The sequence below is a fragment of the Poecilia mexicana genome, unplaced genomic scaffold (assembly GCF_051168715.1).
Source record: "Poecilia mexicana isolate PSO_F unplaced genomic scaffold, ASM5116871v1 scaffold_22, whole genome shotgun sequence".
Classification (NCBI taxonomy): domain Eukaryota; kingdom Metazoa; phylum Chordata; class Actinopteri; order Cyprinodontiformes; family Poeciliidae; genus Poecilia; species Poecilia mexicana.
In genome coordinates, this window is record NW_028263391.1 from 7,308,593 (window position 1) to 7,328,928 (window position 20,336).

General features: G+C 39.3%; 1 protein-coding gene across 3 annotated transcripts; it reads right to left on the reverse strand.

The window, feature by feature from the left end:
* Window positions 1-806: 806 nt before the first annotated feature.
* asxl2 (ASXL transcriptional regulator 2) lies at window positions 807-20,296 on the reverse strand. Of its 3 annotated transcripts, none has more exons than XM_015003415.2 (12): window positions 20,072-20,296; window positions 17,388-17,470; window positions 16,415-16,523; window positions 14,717-14,855; window positions 13,508-13,626; window positions 12,542-12,662; window positions 11,811-11,873; window positions 11,044-11,204; window positions 10,714-10,810; window positions 10,471-10,576; window positions 7,446-8,166; window positions 807-6,590 (listed from the first exon to the last, which is right to left on the reverse strand). In XM_015003415.2, exons 1-12 carry the CDS (start codon window positions 20,126-20,128, stop codon window positions 4,848-4,850), a joined length of 3,519 nt encoding a protein of 1,172 aa, XP_014858901.2. In that variant the 5' UTR covers window positions 20,129-20,296; the 3' UTR covers window positions 807-4,847. The 3 variants fall into 3 exon arrangements, with proteins under 3 accessions (XP_014858901.2, XP_087858567.1, XP_014858903.2); XM_088002441.1 differs by having other exon boundaries at window positions 11,811-11,870; window positions 20,072-20,295; XM_015003417.2 differs by lacking the exons at window positions 14,717-14,855; window positions 16,415-16,523; window positions 17,388-17,470; window positions 20,072-20,296 and adding an exon at window positions 14,225-14,708.
* Window positions 20,297-20,336: the final 40 nt, after the last annotated feature.

Here is a 20,336-nt window from a genome sequence, read left to right on the forward strand (position 1 = left end):
CCGCCGCTCGGCATCAGCAGCGACCCAGCAGCAGGGGACGGCAGAGCGCAGGCAGGCACGCAGATGCCATGCGCGAACACCTACTGTTTTACGCATGCGCGCACACAAGGGTATGGTAAGCCGTTTGTGTAAATAATCAATTTTTTTGTAAGAGCAACTAGCTAAATTATTTGATTGCCACGTAATTAATTTTCTTTAGGAAATAACAACTGAAGATAACACAAATAAATAAATGACACGCACCGGTTTGTAGGTGTACAGCTACGGTGAAATAAATTTAAAAAAGTATTTCCCCACTTACAGATGTCCTTAAAACTATCGAGCAATGTTAATACAACATAATTCGAGTAAAAAGAAAAATCGGTTTTCAAATTATTTAGTGTATTAAAAGGAAGTAAGTATCCAAAGCAACCTGGCTCTTGATGAGCTCAATTTCACTACCGTAGCCGGCTAAATGTTTAATTGTCTGTTTAATTAAGAAATCCCTTCAATGGAACTTGACAGGCAACATAAAGCAGACTAAACAGAAATTCAATGGATGGGTGTAAAAAAGTACAACAGCTAAAATAGTCAAAAGCTTTCAGAGGGAATTTGGTTCTGTGTAAAGTTTTAAAACCAAGTTAAACCAGGTTGTGAAAATATCCAAAATGTTTAGCTCTTTTAGAAAGACCATTAATTAACATGAAGGACTTGAAGAAGAAAATCTAGAGTTCAGCTATTACCCCTCATGCGGCCAGAAAATAACTTTCAGCTCCGTTTGATTGCTATAATTACTAGCAAAACCAAAACAGGAAATCCACAAGACATATTTTAAAATTATTTTATTTATAATAGATTATAACTTTAAAATACATTTTGTTTACAAGTGCAGATTACTATGTTACATTCACTGGAGTTTTACTGGACAGAGTGAAACAGACGAGTGTAACAAATAAAACTAGTGACAAATGTGACATTTAAAAAAAAAAAAAAAAAAAAAACACGGTGATTGCCCATAGTAACTTCAACCCAGCTAGTTCTCGATTAACCACTCATCTAAATTTACACAAACAGGTAGCTTCAGTAAAAATGAAGACTGCCGCCTGATGCACGTTTCAGTCTTCGTCAAGCTGCCTCTCTTGAAGTGCGTTCCAGTCCCCAAATTTAACTGTAAATACAGCCATTTCTGATTCTATTCAGCCATGTAAGACGTGCTATTCACATTAAAATGATTGACTGCATAAAAGAGGTTTTTTTTAAAATCTATTACTACTCTGAAACCCAAATTTAACAGATATGACCATCCAGTTATTAAAAAAAACAATATACAGGTAAAAATGGATCAACTTAAAATTTTAGACTGAGCCATATTTTTGTAAAAAAAAAAAAAAAAAAGTAATAATTGTAGACAAAGGATGCACACAGACAAAATCTCCAAAGAACGGTTTAGACAAATGGACTGGTTGCAAAGACTGGTTCACACAGACATACCTGGGCCATTTCAGATGCCAAGTCAAATCATTCCTTATTGTGGTCTGTCCTGTCTGCAAGTTGTAGGGAAAAAAAAAAAAAAAAAAAAAAACTAAACGGACAGCCAATATATTACTATAGCAAATACCCTGTTGATTTGTCCCAAAAAAATAGTAAATAGATCTTTTATATTAAAATATATTAATTAAAATATATTACTTTGATTAACAAGTCTGAGATTATAAACAACTTCTGATTATTATTATTATTATTTTTTTAAGGTGGCTTTGGCATTTTACCTTGAAAATAACGGCTATAAAACAGGAAAAATTTTCACCCGTGCTGGATATTATAAAATATTATTCGATTTTTTTTTTTTTTTTGCCTGAGTTAACAGCTTTTCGCTGATCCTTTTAAAAAGTAATATGAGGTCAAGTAAGCACTTAGATTGTGTTAATATTACAATGTACTTTATGTCACAATAGTTATTAGGCTTACAATACCTCATATCACCTTAAAATGGAAGCTTTTCATTTTCTGGGAAGGTCAGAGATAAACGGTTATACTCATCTAGAAATTTGCGACTTTTTGTACCAACAGATCATTTTTTTTAGAAAACCTACAATTATTTGACCATATAATATTTTTCCTTTCGATTGTCAAACATCTTTTTGTAGTAACAAAACTGGATAAGTGTGCTGCACAAAGAAAATATAGACTACCTACATCTAGTATTTACAGTGAAAAGAAAAGGTTTTCATTTTCTCCCTTTACTTTGAGTGTTTTTGTTTTCAACTGTTATCTATACAAGAAAAAAAACCCTCCAATTTATGGGACACTTTAACTAAAAAACGGTTTTAGGGAGGGAAAATGTGGCTTTTAACAGTAGTAGATTACGTTAAACTTTTATTTGATATGGAAAAAAACAACAACAGGGAAGATAAACCACTTTCTATTAAAAAATGTAAATTTGAATTTAAGTGCTACACTGAATTCCAACTTTACAACATGATCCTTTGCAGGTAATTTGATGCCATAATTTTTATGTGCAATCCACATGGGCAGATTTTAAAAAACATTTTATGCATAATTCCTCGATAAACCTATAAATCCAGGAAAGTGTGCTCTGTATTAATGTACCGTTCTTATGCATGTGTATATATATATATATATATATATATATATATATATATATATATATATATATATATATATATATATATATATATATAATTATTACTTCCCTGCCACACATGCATAAAAATCCAGGCAGGAGATACAGTACAACCCATGATTTTCTCTAGTGCCTTTTCTCGATAGTAACCCCAATTAACCCAACGATAAAAAGTTCAGTCTCAACACAGAACAGTCATGAAGTCCTAAAAATAGCAACATTCATTTTCCCTCCTTTAAAAACAATACACACACATATATATATATATATATATATATATATATATATATATATATATATATATGTGTGTGTTATATATAAAAATATAGACTAATCTAGCTGAGTGCAAACGTTGAATGTGAGATTTCTCACACATCTGACTGAGTATTAAACTGATTGAAAATTGATTGGCATCTGTAAAAACAGAGGTGTGGATGAAAAAACAAGACCGTCCAGTGTAAATTCTTGCTTTTTCCCAACAGTGATCAGATCCTGGCTGTCGCAGGCGTAGAACAGTTAAGATACTGCACCACATTTTCTATTCACTCTAAATAAACCTAATGCCATATTTGTGCCTCGATGGCATGTGAAGCTTAGGCATGGGTCGGTATCGAGGCATAACCAAACAAATAAAATAAAATAAAAAATCTACTTGATTCGTTGTTTCAATTTCATTTTGATGAGATGCCAGAAAAATAGCTGGAGTGAGAGCCGAGTAAGAACAGGAAGGCGATGCTATAAAGTTTCACGTCTCAAAATTTAAAGACAAATTTGGCCGTTTTGAAATAGTTCAGGTCACACAAAACACTTACATAGTTTAGAAACTACAGAAGCGCAGCTCAAAACCAATCTAATTTTAAAATGTTAAATGCAGCATGTCTGTTGAGCTAGCTAACTCCAGCAGACAGTATCTTTAGCTAAGCAGCTAAAATCAATTTGTCAAACATCCATGGAGCTTCCAGTTAAATCGAAACGTTCTTGTTGAGCCATACAGGCTTGAAAACAAGGATTTCAATTGTTGATTAAAATCCGTTGCCAATAACAGTTCAAGAAAAAACAGAAGAATTTTAGCGTTTTAATAATTTAACTTAGTATATCCATAACAGCAGCATCTGGGCGCCATTGACCACTACACAGTTTGATTTAAAAATGTTGATGTTATTGAGGAAAAAAAACAAAACAACAAAAAACACCCAAGGCTAAAGTTCAGCGATGCGTGGCGTGTGTGTGTGTGTGTGTGTGTGTGTGTGTGCGCGCGCTTTAGCAGAACGGCTAGAGCTACAACCAGCACCAATGTGTGTGTTCCCCTTAAAGGAGCGTTGAGGTCGTAAGATGCAGGAACTTAAAAACACCAATTCAAGTTGACAAAGTTAATAAATTTGTAAATCTATATTGGAGTAAATATAACTAAAATTAATTTTAACCCAAGATCCATAAGGAGTTAAAGTTTAGGTGAGTTACTATGCCTATGCATCTTATTTACAATGTATTAAAGTCAATTTATTATTTTACCAGCAGCAGATTTATTTTGTTTTGAATTTTTATAAATGCAGTTAGACCATTGTTTTAAATATAGTTGCAGCCCTTGTGGTACAATAAAAACATGATACTGAAAACTACAATCGGTCTATAGGGTCAAATGACAGAAAAACAAGATGTGGAGTTTTCTTACTCTAATTTCTCAAAATGTTAAATGTACAGTGGAGATGATACTTAAAAAATGGCAAAATGCTGAAACTGCAATTATAATTCATCTATAATTGTTGAATTAAATTTGATCTCAAAATTATTCGTTTTTCAGTTTTTTCTTGAAAAAGTGTTATTTGTAAATAAATTAATAAAAATGTTTCCTCTAAATCTGTTTTTTGTTTTCATCTTTAGAAAAAGTATTTTGACTTTTTCTTGACATTTAGCTTTTTTGTTGTTATAACTTGTTCTTGAAAATGTTTTTTTTTTACATTTTTATTTTAAAATTATGACCTATTCCATGACATATCAGCATTTTGAATTGAAAAAACAAAGTATTAACTACTTCTGAACATTTTAAAAAATATATATATTTGGACTTTATGCTACTCTCCCTTGACTTTTTCTTAAAATGGACAGAGAGAGAAAAAAAAATGTATTTCTCAATTTGTTCTCTAAGTGACCCTGATATTGTGCTGCACATACCGGCCCATGCCTAATGAAACCCTTACATTGTTTAGTTATTATTAACTCCATTTCACTGTACCACTAAACATGACACACACAGCTTCGAAGGGCCAATACAGTCATCGTGGCAGAAGGCTCCACAGCCTTTGCACATGATCATCGCCTTCAGTCGGCAGTAGCATTTCGACTGAACGTCCTCCATGTTGGCGCCCTCGATGAAGGACTGCTCGCGCGAGGGTTCGCCCTGATTGCTGTGGTCGAGCGCGTGACCGGCTGGTATTGTGGTGACGGTCACCGAGAACGACATGACGCTCCCACAGATCCCCCCGCCGTCGACCTCCGATGAGGGCGCGGAAGAGGCGGTGCCTGCGGCGCTGTGGTTCAGAGTGTGAGGTACAGACATGCTGATGGTGCCGCCGTAGCTGGAGGCTACCGCCGACTCCTGATTGTCGAGCGTCCTCTGAAAGGCAGTCAGCTGCTGGTGACCGGGGTCCATGAGGGTAAGATATGGCTCAGAGTTTCCTTGATTGTTATTGCGGAGTTCGAGGTGATTTCGGTGCGCTGGAGAAAACGGACTGCTGTCTTTGGCTTTAGCACTGGCGCCGCCGGCTCCATTGCTCTCGGATCCAGGCTCGGTCTTTACGCCAGAGCAGTGCTGAAAACTTGCCGGGTCGTCGGCCCTGGTAACCGCACATCCCTGCTGCTCGGTTTTTACCCTACTGACGGACACGAGATCTTTCTTTGCTGGTTCTTCCGTCTTAGCCGTCTCCTTTCCGTCTGTGCTTTCCCTCTCCAAAGCAGACTTGTTGGGGCAAACTGAAAGGTGCAGTCTCCTGCTCTCTGATCCCCTGCCGTACGTGGACACGTTGAGCAGGTAATGCCCCGTCATGGCCGGCTTGGGGATCTTCCTCCGGCCCAGAAAGCCAACCAACACTCTGGACTGCTCCCGACACTCCTGTGGGTGCAGCATTTGCGGAACCCTGTGGTGTGCGGGCAGCGGCCCGGAGCCTCCAGGCGGCTGGCTTTGTTGCTGAGCCTTCCTCTGCATCAGCGTCTGCAGGATCTGCTCCTGGGTTTCCTTATCGGGAAGCTCCCGGTGATGTTTTGTGCATTCTGCGGCTCGTACGGCGGTGTTGGCTTGCGGAGGCACGTACCTGTCTCCTTTATGATCAACGAAATGTGTAGTTTTCCCCTTACTTCCAGACGCCTGGCCCGACACCCGAATGTCCGTACTGGATAGGGGTTTTGGGAGGATCTGGTCCAGTGGAACCTCTTTTCCCTGCAGCAGCTGCGTCACAAGGGGGTTGTTTGCTGGAATGCAAGAACTGGTTCTGGTTAGTGATGCAGCACTTGTTGGGGCTTCCTTATCCTTTTCAGTCTGCACTGATGAATGTTCTACTGAAGCATTGGAGCTCTGGTGGACTGTGCTGGTAAAATGATTGCTTTGCCTGTCGTCAGCTGGTCTTGAGCTGAGCGGAGGAGAAAGCCCACTGGATTGGTTGCTGCTGCTGGTAGCTGGTAATCTGGTGCAGGCCTGTGGGGAAGTTGGGCTGAGGCTGGGGCTGGGTGACGGCTGCGTGTGATCACCACCGCTACCTCCACCCGGCCCCGGGCCCGGCACCGTTCCCTTCGACGTGGACGACACGGCGGCGGCTGCTACGCGCTGCGCTCGGGCGAGCTGAGCTTTGGCTTTGATGTAAGCCAGCGTGCGAGCTCCGGTGTGGCCCGGGCTGCTGAGCGGGCCCTGGAGGGGAGTCTTTGGCGAGACTTGGCTTGGCGACAGAGGGACGGGAAGAATTCGTGACACTGGGATCTGGAAAAGAGAGAAATGTTTGACACTTTTTGGATTTCCTCTGGGCCATTTCACAGGGAATAAAGTCGAGTAAGTTTACGAAACCTTGAAGGAAAACCACCTTAATCCAAACTGCAGTGCTTTGAAAATGTATTCTTGCACTGTTAAGTTACAACTACACAAATGAATGTATTTTATTAGGATTTTATGCAATGAATCACCACAAATTGCAAAGAGGCAATAAAATGATTAAATTCCTCTACAGCTCAAGTTCAGTCAGATTGAAAGAAGAGAATCTGAGAGGACAAATTTTCAAGTCTTTCCATAGAGCTTCAACTAACTAACTAAAACTTTGTTTTATTCACTTGTGTTTGTGGCAATGTTTGGTTAGGCTTGTTGTCCCGCAGTAACATGAACTAAAGTCTTTAACATCTCACAGGTTCCCATTCATGACTGCCAGGCAGTTACCTCCATCCATCTTCAAATTAGTTATGAATCCTCACTCGAAATCTGGTAAGTTATTTAGTTTTCAGAAAGTTGTTTGTTCACTGAAATTCTCCAACAAACTTCTGAGATTTTAAAAACGGCAGCTTGATTCAGACTGAATTAAACACAGATTAACAGGACTGAACAGGATTTTATTTCAGGGTGTCGGCACAAAGGAGGCTGAATACAATTGCATGCTGCACAGATTTTATTCATAGCAGATTTTTCTTACATGTTATAAATTTTGAGCTACAACGTGTTCATTCATAACATAAAATCCGTGGTTAGGACATGATAAAATGTGAAAAAGTGAGTTTATAGTTACCATCCTCTTTAAAAAAGACAAATGAGGAAAACCTTCGCTAAACCGAGAGCGTGCGCATTTCTCACCTTGAGCGGCGGGACCCTCTGACTTGTCGGAGACGGCGTGGCGGGGCTGGATATGGACGACGCGGAGGAGACCGACGACACGGAGGAAACAGAAGACAAACGGGGCCTTTTCTCTGGAGTCACCTCCCCCTCCGTCTCGCTCAGGGTTTTCCTCTTGTGGGCGTCCGAGGCGGCGCCGGGCTCCGAGGCGACCTCTTCGTCGCCCGCAGCAGGTCTTGCCGCGGTCACCAGCTGGTCATCTTTTACATCTGCAATGGGCTTTAGCGGGGGGCTCTTCTTCACGGGCGACTCGGGGGGTTTCTTCTCCTCATCTTTCTCCTCCGTCTGTTGCTTTTCGTGAAGTGTGCCAGTCGGGCTCCGCTCGGCTGGTTTCTCCGATTCCAGCCTTTTCGCAGCCGCCGTCGCCATCACCGGCCCAGTCTGAGTGGCTGCGCTGAGCTTTCGATCCTCCGCGTGCTGCGACCGACGCGTCTTCATGGGCTCCGTGGCGGGGACGGACTCTTTGTGTCGGGGCAGCTCCTTCGGAGGGTCTGGGGATTTCTCCGCTGGTTTCTTGTCTCTCGTGGTAGCGTCGGTCTGAACGCAGTCCTTGGCGCTCTTCTTGTCCTCCAGAGGCTGAGCAGCTGGATTTGTCTGGCAGACAGGAGAGCGGCGCCTGACCGGCTCCTTGTTCCCATCGGGCTTTATCAGCTCTTTGGACTCCTCGTAGCTGAGGCCTGAACTGCACAAAAGAGGAAAATTGAAAGACGTTTTTATCTCAAATATTAAATCACAAATATTTTTGATTTTTGACGTCTTTATGAATGCAAACAAAAAAATAAAAACAAACGTTTTTGGCACATTCAAGGTCGAGAACATCTGCTTAGGGTTTGACGCTTCGCAGCAATTCTACACTTAGTGTCAGTAACTTGGAAATCCACTGAAAAGTTTATTTATTTCACTGGCAAAAGAATAAAGTAAAACTTAATGAACCGGTTAATTACAGAGTAATGCATTTCAAGTGCTTATTTCTGTGAAATTGGATGGCTTATAGTTAATAAAAACACAAAATTCAGTTTCTCAGAAATTGTGAATGCTGTATAAGAAAAGTTCTTCCACCACTAAATTTTGCATCAAAGTTTTATTGCATAAAGGTGATAAATGGACCTTCTCACTGTGGAAACTTCAAACTGAATTATAAGCAGCTTTTCCCTTCCCCCTCCAGACTCTGACCTAGATTTCTAAATGAAATCCACAACTGATTTCCCTTAGAAGAAAAAAAAAACAACAACTTTGGAGCGTAAAAGCCCAGTTCTTTTCCCATCTAGCCCAGATATGCATTATCTGGGCCAGGTGAGCTGATGACATCTATGATTCAGCTTTGCAATCCTCTTGGAGCAGTTTGCTTGTGCATCTTTTCCTGTTACATTTTATCCTTCCACTCAACTTTTCATCTATATTGCACTTACAGTGCTGTATTCATCAATCGCAACAGCCAGCTTCTGCAGCGATGACCTTTGTGGAGGGAGTCAATAATTATCCGATGGACACCTGTCAGTACTACTGCATTGTAAGTTTGGACACGATTTTCTACGAAACTGAATTTTTAATTTTCATTTATCTTCAGCTACTGAGAAGCTACTTTCTTTAAAAGTCATAAACTGGAAACCTTTACTAACTATTATAAAGCGCCTTTATGGAGCTGGAATAAGCAAAGACGTCAGCAGCGGCTCATCAGTCTGTATGTGTGAACAGAATAAAGACGTCGTATCGTAATCAAATGTCCCTCCAACATGAGTAATATGATAATCATCAGAATCTGATGACGATAATAACATGATGAGGAAGGCACACAGCAACTTTACCAAAAGTCAAAGCATTTGGATGAGGAATCTGGAAGCTTGGTGCAAGATGCCGCGCCCCTTTTATCGTCAAGGCAGCAGGAGGTGAACGTGATCTCTGCGATGACGTGAAAAATAAAGCGATCCACTATGTAGGAGTTTGTGAAAGTTTGATCTGAACGGGTCAAAACCTACTTTCTATGATGATGTTGCATTTATTAATAAGTGAAAAGTGGCACTTGCTTCCACTGCTGCTCTAATAAAGCAACTCATTTTCAATAATCAGGGTTTCTGTAGATTTAACCACCTCAAATTTAAGACTTTTTAAGACCAATATGAATAGAAATTAAGACCTGTATCATGACAGAAATGGACAAAAAAAATGCAAATAAATAAACTGTATGGCGATAATGAACATTTTTCCAGCCAACTGGTGATCAAATTGCACTTATTCAAGTTAGCTTGCTAGCTAGTGTGTTAGCAGCTAGTTAGCAGAAAAGTCCCAAGAGAAAAATAAAAAGAAAACTACAAAGAATATACAAGATTAAATGGTCCTGCCACAACAACATTTAAGTCCTGTGATTAACACTTTTTTTAATGAATGTAGGACATTTTAAGGCTTTAATTTTAGATATATTAATGTTGGTGTTAAACAGGATGTGCAGACACCCTGGTTAACATTTGAGTTTGAAACAGACCTGAGAAAAACTATAGAAGAAGAGCATATTTATGCTTCTGTCACCTTAATGTAATCCCCAGCTTTTCTCTTAAAAAGAAGAAGGTGGAAATAGTCAAATGGGTCCTTGTTTATAAGCAGTGTGCCTTTTCAAACAGCTGATGAGCAGTGTGCAGCAAGAATGAAACTGTTGAAATATATCTTAATATGGGTATGTGATGCATGCCTACTAGTGAGGTAAGGATAGTTGATTTACAGCATTTTAAACTTCTGTAGAGCTACTGAGGTGTCACTTCTACACATGGCATTCATTTGAACAACTTTACTGTAAATTATGTGCAAGCCTGAGCTTTAAGTAGTTCGATATCGGATGAGGATTTAGAATCGGCTCTCACTTTTTCTTAAATGTCTTGAGTCAGTATGGGGCAAAAAACAAGATCACAATCAACCCACCAATGAAGACATTTTCCAAACAATGAAAATCTCCTTCAGATTTGACAACTGAATGATTATGAACAACTCTACCTACTTTTCCCCGTAGTAATTTTCGAAGAAAGCCTCCTTCCAGTGCTCAACTTTCTTCTCCTTCTCGATTTCCTGACGCATTCGGACCTGCAGCTCGGGCGTGAATTCCCCTGCAAGAGGAGAAAGTTTTATTTCGATTTAGAAAAAGAGAAAGCAACACAAGATTGCCTTGGAGATATTTTTTTTTCTCTCTCTCTCTTTATACGAGAAACGAATGTCATTATCAACCGGGAGCCAAGCGACTAACCTTCAGCCAGCCTCTCTTTCCAAGACTGCGCTGCCGATGCAAAGAATTCATTGTTTAAAGCCGAGCTCGTAACCTTCAGAAGGCCGTCCAAGCAGGCCTGAAGAGAAGAGGCACAATGTGATGACTAATCTTTCAATAATCACCGCACTGGAACGTTGACTGCAGATTCGAGAGTTAGCAAACTACATTCAGAGCTTTGGACAAAACCTCTGCTTTACGTAACACCGCTGAATTTTTTTCATATGAATCAACCAAGATGAACGGATTTGCTGCAATATGACACTTTTGTGCATAAATCGACGTTCAACGCCACAGAGGCGCAAGAGTTACCTGTCGGTCGACCTCAGGCAGGAGTTTGACCAGCTTCTGCTGACAGTCGGGAGGCAGGACGGAGAAGGTGTGCTTGTTGATGAGGGCTCTCAGGTTGGTGTTAACCAAAATGGAGTCTGGTGTTTCCACGTCTATTTTACACTTTGTGCGTTTTATTTGCCCTTGGGAGAGAGAAAAAGAGACAGGAAGAATTTAGCAGAACCGATTTTGGCTTAACAATCGACACGCTTGGTGATTTGTTCACTAAAGAATCGATTGTTTCCTATAAATCAAGTGGAGTTCATTTGTTTTTCTCTACGTCAGAAAAACATCATACAGTCATCAATTATGAAACAAGCAATGCACATTACATTTTGTCAAATGTCCTCATCTAGCAAATGTATAAAATAAGTTGATCGATGTTCCACTTTTTACTCATGAAAGGAAACTAAGCAGGTAGGTTTTTAGCCTCGATATAAAGGAACTCGGTTTGATTAAGTCGGACTTTTTGTCACTTAAGTTGTCCAAATAATGAAAAAAAGTACAAAAAAATAATAAAAATTCTAATTTAAATGTTTAAAGTTGTACTTTCTAATCTGTACACTACAAATGTTGTAGACATTAAATGACCATAGACTAGTTTGTTTTTGCCATTTTCCTCTTTTATAGAATATAAACATCAATCCATTACCTTTACACTCTTAAGCGGGTTTATAGAATATATCCAACCCAAAAAGGAAAATTATAATAAATAAATAAAAAAAAGTTACACCTGCTGATTGACCTACCTGCACTGAGACGATCGGACCTCTGAGGAACTTTTCTGGGTACGACAGGGTGGCATAACTCTGCTGGGACAAGAGAAGAAAACCTTTGTGAATTTGAAGAGCAGCTGAAATTACAAAGTTTCTTCTTCTTTACCACGCGAGTTGAGTTTCACGTGAAGAAACGAATCACTTGTTGTGACACATCTGCTCTCCTTTCGTATGACGCGTTACTCCTCCGTATCAAATGATCACCTGACTCTAGCCTTTTTCCAACCTACAGCTAAACCTTTAATGCTTTAGTTCTGGCTAAATTAATCACAAAACATGTTGGACCGCCCTGCTGTCGATGCCATTTTTCAAGCGTTCTTCATGTTGAGGTGAGTAAATCTTCATTAACGCAGACAAAGCATCTGCATAATATAGCAAGAAATTAACTAATACCATTACCAGATTATTGATATGACGTGAATAGCATTTGCATAAATTACATAGCAGTGGTGGATTTATGAGCAGTTTCAAATGTACAGAAATACAAGTTAGATTTTAATCGACTTAATGTCATGCATCTTTAAAATGTTGTTGCTCTCTAAACTATTGAGCTATTCTGTTCAAATGGGGGGGGAAAAGCTGAAAAAATATGAAAATATGAATAAAATTACAAAGGTGCCAAATGAACCTTAAATAAAAGCATCTAAATATATAGTACTATATGAATTTGAGCTGCTTGTAGCAGTACAAGCGTTGCAACCTACCAGTCTTTGTTGTAATGTTTTCTGCCATGTCTTTGATGGTCTTCAGTAGCAGCCTGGAGCTGGAGATGGCTGGGATACCACCCTGTCTGCGCTGATTTCTCTGCTGCTGCTGCTTCAGCGCCTAGAAAAACGGCAGGAGGAGGAACAAACCGTGTAAGACAAAATAAGAAGTGTTTTGTTTTTTTTCTGGCCAACACGCAAAACATTATGTGAGGTGGAAACTAAAACTGCGTATGATTTTAGGGTAACCCTAACCATCTGGAAACGTGGTGTGGCAGCATCCAGCTGAGGAAATGTTCCTTAAAAAGGGAGAAAGAAACAAGACAGTCGATAAGATGATGGATGGAGTTAAATGCAGGGGAGTCCTGGAAGAAAACCTGCAAAAGACTTGAGATCAAGTTGGAGTTTCCATCAGGAAAACAGAGATACAGTGAAAAGTCTGGAAGACGGCACATCCACGTGGCCCAATCAAAGCCCTGACTTTAATATGATTGAGACTCAGTGAAAAGATTTTTATAAATGCCAATGAGAGATGATGGAAAAAAAAACCCAGTTGTAACTGAAGGAAGAGGTTTTTCTACAAATTGGTGCTGATACTCTAAAAAAAAGAAAAAAAAAAGACAAAATGCGGAAATGCTCAAGTGGTATGAAACGTTCTCACAAGACCTTGAACCAAACTGACAGAATCAAGGAGGTACAGTAAAACAAACGTGCATCGTCAAAACTTTATATTTATTCAAATAACACCAGAACGACTCCATAGATACATTAAACCGGGAAGCATTTGTGTTTTGTGGAGTAGAGTGGAAGATCTTTATATCAAACTCTGTAAATAAGAGGGCGTGGCAGGATCTCATGTTACACCGCTAACTAGTAAAATAGAGATGTAAACACTACTGAAAAACAAGCTAACTGCACTGTAAATAAATAGGCTTAAAGGGTAAAAAAACAAAAAAAGAAACGTACCTGTTTGAGTGCTTTCTTGCTGTGTTTCTGTGAGGGAGAGATGAGTTTACTGGAGGAGACGGGAGGCGATGAGCACTGTGGCTGCGGAGACGACGGCTGTGACTGCAGCTTGGAGGGGACTGGAAAATAGAAAAGAAAAAAAAAGGAACGGTTACAAATCTACGTTTCCTGAGGCGAGAATGCAAACAATCAAGCTGGGTAATTGTTTTGATGAAACCGAAACCAATCTTTTGCACAAAGGAGGGGGGTTACGTTACCAATCTAAGATATATTCATGAAAAACGGGCTGAACGTCTCAGCAAGAGCTTTACGTTTCCTCATACGGATCGCTGATCTCCCAGCATTTGACTTTTATAATAGCTCAATAACAAAAAAATTATAATTTCTCTCACTCTGCTGTAACTCGGTGTCTTTCTACGGCAGCTTCAAACTTATGAGTAATGAGGAAGTGGTCACGGGTCAGGCAGAGAAAATTCAGCTTCCTGTCTCAACAGTCACTTAAAACGTTCAAGTAGAGAAAATAAATACAACTTAAAAAAAAGAAAAGAAAAAAAACTTTTCCAAACTTGCACTGAATCACATAAAAACAGCAATAAATCAAACACAACTCGCCCCGCCGCCCAACAAGGTAGAACTGTAGAAAACGGATGTGATTCTACAGCTTGCTGATGAACGGGGAACATTTATGGGCAACGAGAGTCAAAAAAAGAAACCGACCTTTCGCCGTCATGTTGGGCGCTCAGGGTGTCCCAGAAACATGCGACTGGTTTAATCTAACTTTCTGGAAGAACCGCTTTCCTTAAGCTTGAACACAGGCAAATGAGCTGGCTTCCTGTGTTCAAGCAACAATGCTTGACAACAGCTGAGAAGAGGCGTTGACGCTCGCTGACATAAGAGATCTATGTGCCCAATCAGCTGAAATAAGTAAATAAAGAGCCGTGTGACGACCAGGACCAGGATATCCTTTATCCTGACGCTTTGCTCATTCACGCCAATGAAAAAGTTAAAAAAAAAAACAACAAAAAAACAAAGCTATTCTTTTATGAGCAAAGAGTTGAGGTTAAAAGACGAAAGGTGCTCCTTGATGTCGTGAAAATATACTTTTTTTTTATATTAAGCTTCTAAATTCTGCCGCAGTTAAAAGAAAACTGTCACAAAATTGATTTGCTGGAGCACAAAAACTTTTATGTGAATTTAAAGGGACGGTACCTCTCCGCATCCACCGTCCTCTCCTGCCCTCTGGAGGAACGGTGCTGCTGTTCTCCGAGCTTCGGGAGTCCGACAGATTGTCGCTGCTCTCGTCAGAGCCCTCCTCCGACAGCTTCTTCACGCCCTCCGAGATGTCCTTCTGAAAAACAGAGAAGAAGAGGAGAAAAACTACTAGCAAAAAGAAAACACCTTAAGCGGATTTAAAGGTTTAACCCTCCACACGAATGACTAGCTAATTCATGTTAGCTAGTCATTATTTTTTAAGCACCAAAAATACACCTGAAACTCAGGACGCTTTACTGGCGGAATCAAATCTTGTGATTTTGTAAAAGCAAAATACTGCTGTGCATTGTTCAAAACTAGCCTGTTTACTAACCTTGTTGTTAAAAAAAAACAAACTAAAAGGAACTGATTTTTAAAGTTTGGTTCAGTTAATTTAGTAGTTTGAACAGCACTGCTCTACACTTTTCATTTGTATTTGAGGTCAGCACCTCATGACTTTGTTTTCTTACACAGTGGAAATGAAATGCCGCCCAGTCATGGTTCTGTACTCAGATTTTTCTGTGGTATGCAACTCTAAATCATTTGTGGAAAACCTACAAATGTACTCATACGGCATATCCAAAATATTCTAAATGAAATGCAGCTGTAAAGGTAAATGGTTAGACTAGTCACTGTGTTTCAGACTCTTGTTTTGAAGTAAGATGATAAGTTGTTCTTGAACCGCTCCGTTGTGCTAACAGAGTTGACTGGGATTGTAGGTCAGGCTGGCGGAGAAACGCTCTGCTAGAAGACATTAAAAAAAGCTTCTGCCATTTTTCATCGATGTGACAGGATTTTTGGTACTCAACAGGAAAAGAAACTATGCCAGAGAAGTTGGGAACACTTTGAAACGTGTGCTGCAACAGGCTAGCCTTTAGCTGCTAGCAGTGCTAAAGTTGGTGTCTACTCAAGTCAAGTTTATTTGTATAACACAGTTCAGTAAAAAGGCAGTTCAAAGTGCTTTACATAATCAAAACATATAATAAAACTAGCAACAAAACGCCAACATCAAACTCTTCAAGAATAATCATCACTAAATATGTTGACCAATGCTCCACTTTTAGCCATGATTTAAGAGGAACTCAATGTTTCGGCTGTTTTTCAGTTTTCTGGAAGTTGGTTCCAGATTTAAGGAGCATAAAAACTGAATGTTCGGTTCTGTGCTCCTATTGGCTCTTCATGTTTAGAAAACATTTATTCTATTTGTTCCGTTTCAATATCAATGTAGCACTTTCTACGTTTTCTTGCATTAACTTTCACTAAAAACAATGAAAATTTTGTCTCATTTATCTACCGTTCACCTTTGCGAGAGGAATCTGTCATTGCGCCCCGTATAGTTACCAGAGGCAGCCGTCATGGCGGTGCATGAGAGCCTCGTCAAGAACAATAGCGGTTAGCTTCTCTGTTTTTGTGGAGGTTATTTATGTAGTTCAGACAAAACTATCGTTTGGCATTTATTTCTTCTTCCTGTTGTACTTTCCCATACTAAAAATGTGACCACAAAACCGAGGTCTGTACTGAAACGAGGCCTACGTGACCCCTGACATACTGAACAAACACGGCACAGCAAACTGAGGACACAGACTCAGTGACTCTACAACAACGAACTAAAAACATTTTCACCCTCCTGCAAATTTTTTTGTCTAACTAACTCACCTTTAGTGTGTAGACTCCCATCCTGCCCGGGACTTTGTAGAAGATGCCCTCGTCACCCCGAGAGTTTGTGTGCAGCATGGCGTTCAGGCACGCCAGCGGCGAGGTTCCGCTGAGGGATCAGAGAAAACCATGAGCTATGATTATTGACTTCCATTCCTCAAGCGGTTATTAATAATAAAAAAAAAAATTACAACAAAACAATGGAAGAAGGGTAGAGGCTGATCAAACGTCTGAGTCTCGTCATGCACAAGTTTGGATCAGAGTAACATCAGGGTAGGATATCCGCCCTGCGTTTCAAAAGCAGTCAGTTGACTGAATTAACCCGAGCTGCAGATTAAAAGCAACTTACATTCCTAATTACACTTTTTCTGAAATAAAATATATATGTTATATATAACACGTCATATAATTGGAATCCAAAATTTTTTATTGTGCAAGAACATGAAAGAAATTGATGTTAACTTTAACAATAAACGAGTATGTCGAGCAGAGTGGAAAGAAGTGATAAGATTCCCTATTGCATTTATTGAAGGAAAAAAAAGGTAAATAAATAAATAAATTCAAGGTTCACATGAAGCTACATCTATTTCTGTTGCGCAGTTGTGTTATGTGTACATGTAGCGTGTGGGCAAAAGGTGTCAAGACTAAAACTATTAGTGAGTTATTTTTGCCACTGAATCTACAACATTGTCATTGTCAAAACATGCAAGATTTAAATCTGAACGAAATATGGAAATGCGGTGAGGTTGTTAAGGTGGGATGGTGGGTGGGAGAGGCCATCTTTTTCTTGTCTTACCTTCTGGATGAAAAGAGTGACAATGAAACAAAAAGAAATTAAACAGTTATTGATTAAACTAATTGTGAATATGAACAGGATAAAAAAAAACACGACATAAAGAAATAAGGGAGAGAGACAGGTAGTGTTGCCTTTTACGAGAAAAAGAAAAAAAGTTTCCTAAAAAAGTGGGTTTACCTTATTTCTTTAAGCCTCTCTCTTTGGATCACCTGCAGGATCTCTTTATGGCTCATAGGAGTATTAGGGTACTTCTCCAAAACCTAAAAGGATTTAAAATAAAAATAAAAACAATCAAAATAAAGTAACACGATTAAGAACAGGTTCTTAATCAGAACCTTGTTTTTTATTGGATCAGGGTCAATAATCTTGTGTAAATTTTAAATCAGAGATATGGCGTTACAACAAGTTATAATATTTATTGCCATAATTCATCATAATATTCAGTCTATTCAATGGGTGACTGTTAAATGCAAGGGAATTTTATGGTACTGCTACGTCCATCATTATTGACACCCTTGATAGATGTAGATTTAGAATGATTTGTTTTGTTCTCAAAAGATAGTAAAACTATGGTAGTGGCTGGGCAAGACGTACGTAGAAATCGGTGAGGACTCAAACTGATACCGAGCTCTTCGAGTAAAAACAAGTTAAACATTTCAGTTTCAAGTTTAGAGAGTTTTAACCACCAGCCAGTTTTACAACTCAGTCAAATTGATTTTTTTCCCCTCCTTTTAACAGGTTTTAGTTTTCCACTGAATCATTTTTCCTCTTCCACTCAGCATTAAGCCTCCTCTCGTTTTCATCTTTTACATAACTTGATTACATGTAGATTTGAGAACGGCTGCGGCTTCTCTGGCTCCAGGAAAACCCAAGCGTAACTTTGACTTCACACGCTGATGCAGTCAAAGAAAGTAGCAGAGGATGCAACCATCTGTTGGTCGGTGCAACGTTTGGTTACCATGGAGACTGAACGGAGAAGAGAGATTAGATAGTATTTCTGACCAGCTTTAGAATTACATCTAGAGCGCCCCCTGCTGCTCAGTTTTTAATACGCGGCAAGGTTCTATTGATTTAGTAACTTTTTAAAGAAAAAACTATTTAGCATCATTGTATATTTTATCATGCATAATGACATTAAAGTGTTGTTCTTTGTCATTTTCTCGCACAATTTTGTGTTAAAGGGCTTGAATGTTTTCCTATAGACAAAGCAAAACAACATTTTAAAGAAATTAGTTTTGTAGTTGCTTTGTCTCAAAGCATGCGGCCAATATCTACCTACAGTCCAGATTCACATTCAGATCTCTTCAACTTTTCCACTCTTTTTTTTTTCGCACAACAACCGACAAACTTTAATGCATTTTAGTTTGACTTTATCTGTTAGACAAACAGAAATAAGCAAATTATTCCAAAGTGGAAGAAATCTGCTGTCAATGTTGAAATTAAACAATATAAATCCCCCCACCATGATACATGATACAGCAACACGGTGTGGGAAGCAGAACGGTGATAAATGCAGGCCAATAAACAAAAGAAACATATTGCAGGCCACATAAAATTTAAGACTGTGAGTGGAGGTTCACCTCCCCACCAAGAGGCAACATGCATCAACAACTGAATGGTTTAGATCAAATCAAAATGTAGTAATTCAATCGGGAATTTGTAGGAAAATTTTAACATTGATGTTCAGGGACCCTCTGCATCCAATCTGAGTTTGACCTGTTCTCAATGAAAGCGTTTAACCACAAGAGCCCAGAGGTAGAGAATAAATACAGAAGCGGTTTATTTTTATAATGAGAACCTGTCTACAATTCTCCAAAGGAGCTACATTTTCATTCTCTACAACATGGTAGAGACTTCTAGGTGCAGCAAAATGTGGTTGTGTCAGAGGAGAATATAAAAGCATGACAAAATGTCTTAGAAACTATTGAAAAATCAGTCATTTTTTACAAATGACCCTAAAACATAGACACGCTTGTTCTTGCTCAACTAAATGTGAAAAGTGAATACTTTTGTTAGGCAATATGTTTATCTCGGTGTGAAGCTGACCTTATTTTTGTCATTATTTCTCTGCAGCCTTTTACATTCAACAGCTGTGTGGTTCTTGTACTTTTATGCTGCAACGACTTTACATTTTACGCATTAAAAAGTTATTAGATACGCACTTTACTTGCTGTCAGTTACCTGTACTTTACAATTAAACTAGTTTATTGAACACGTAGCACATGTCAGTGAACTCCAAATATCCATACAACTCGGTAAGATATTATATTTGTGACATTATTTCTAAGTGTTTTCATATTTAAATACTTATTAGCATGCTAAGCTAGTCCAACTAGCTCGAAAGCTAATAACACTCATTGGCCAAGTTGACATGCACCAGAATTGCTTTGACATCGATAAAGAAGATATAAAAGTAACAGTACAAAATAATACTTTATTAAAAATGACATCTTGATTTTAGTCCACTTGAAACTAACCAAACTTCTTGAAGGAGTTAGCACGACCTAGCCGATGCTAACCTGGCTAACGCACCCTTGACGTGAGCACTTTATCCGAATCAGCTCGATAAAGATTTGTCAGTCCCACTGTTTGCTTGAAACACGAACGGTGGGTTTAGAGGCATGCTTGGGTGTGCCTAGGTCATGGTAACAAAGCTGCATTTCTCCTCAGAGAAGGAAGACAGAGGCTAAGGTCCCCTGCTTGTGACAGCAGCCGCCTTTGGACCGTCAACACAGGCCTCGCGCGGTGTGCGCAACATTCGTCTCCACCAGCAGGTCATGAACTCATCAACACAGTTGTACAAGTGGGAGCGTTCAAGGAAAACAACCACAACAAACGGAAGATAAAACACCCAAGAATACCGTTTTAGCGGCTTCCGCCCACGTCCTGCCCTTCTTTTTCTTCTGTCTCTCCCTCATGGTGGATGTCCCGTGGCGGAGTGGAGTTTAAATTGTCCGTTTCAGTTGAAATGTTGCTTTAGTCACCGTGCAAGACCTACTCCATCTGCCATGTTGGACTTACTGTAAAGAGTCACGTGACCGTTGGAAACGTCATACTTACACTGTATGTGTCTGTCATTCTAAAACACTCAAGCTTCCCACGTGTATTTAAAGATGCTAGTTAGTG

What these genes read in the sequence shown, in the direction of transcription:
- asxl2 (XM_015003415.2), bottom strand. Translation starts at nt 20,128, where the DNA reads ATGAGGGAGAGACAGAAGAAAAAGAAGGGCAGGACGTGGGCGGAAGCC. An exon ending in AGGACGGTGGATGCGGAGAG is followed by an intron (nt 13,627 to 14,716) that starts GTACCGTCCCTT and finishes TCTATTTTCCAG; the next exon opens with TCCCCTCCAAGCTGCAGTCA. An exon ending in GAAAATTACTACGGGGAAAA is followed by an intron (nt 8,167 to 10,470) that starts GTAGGTAGAGTT and finishes TCTTTTGTGCAG; the next exon opens with TTCAGGCCTCAGCTACGAGG.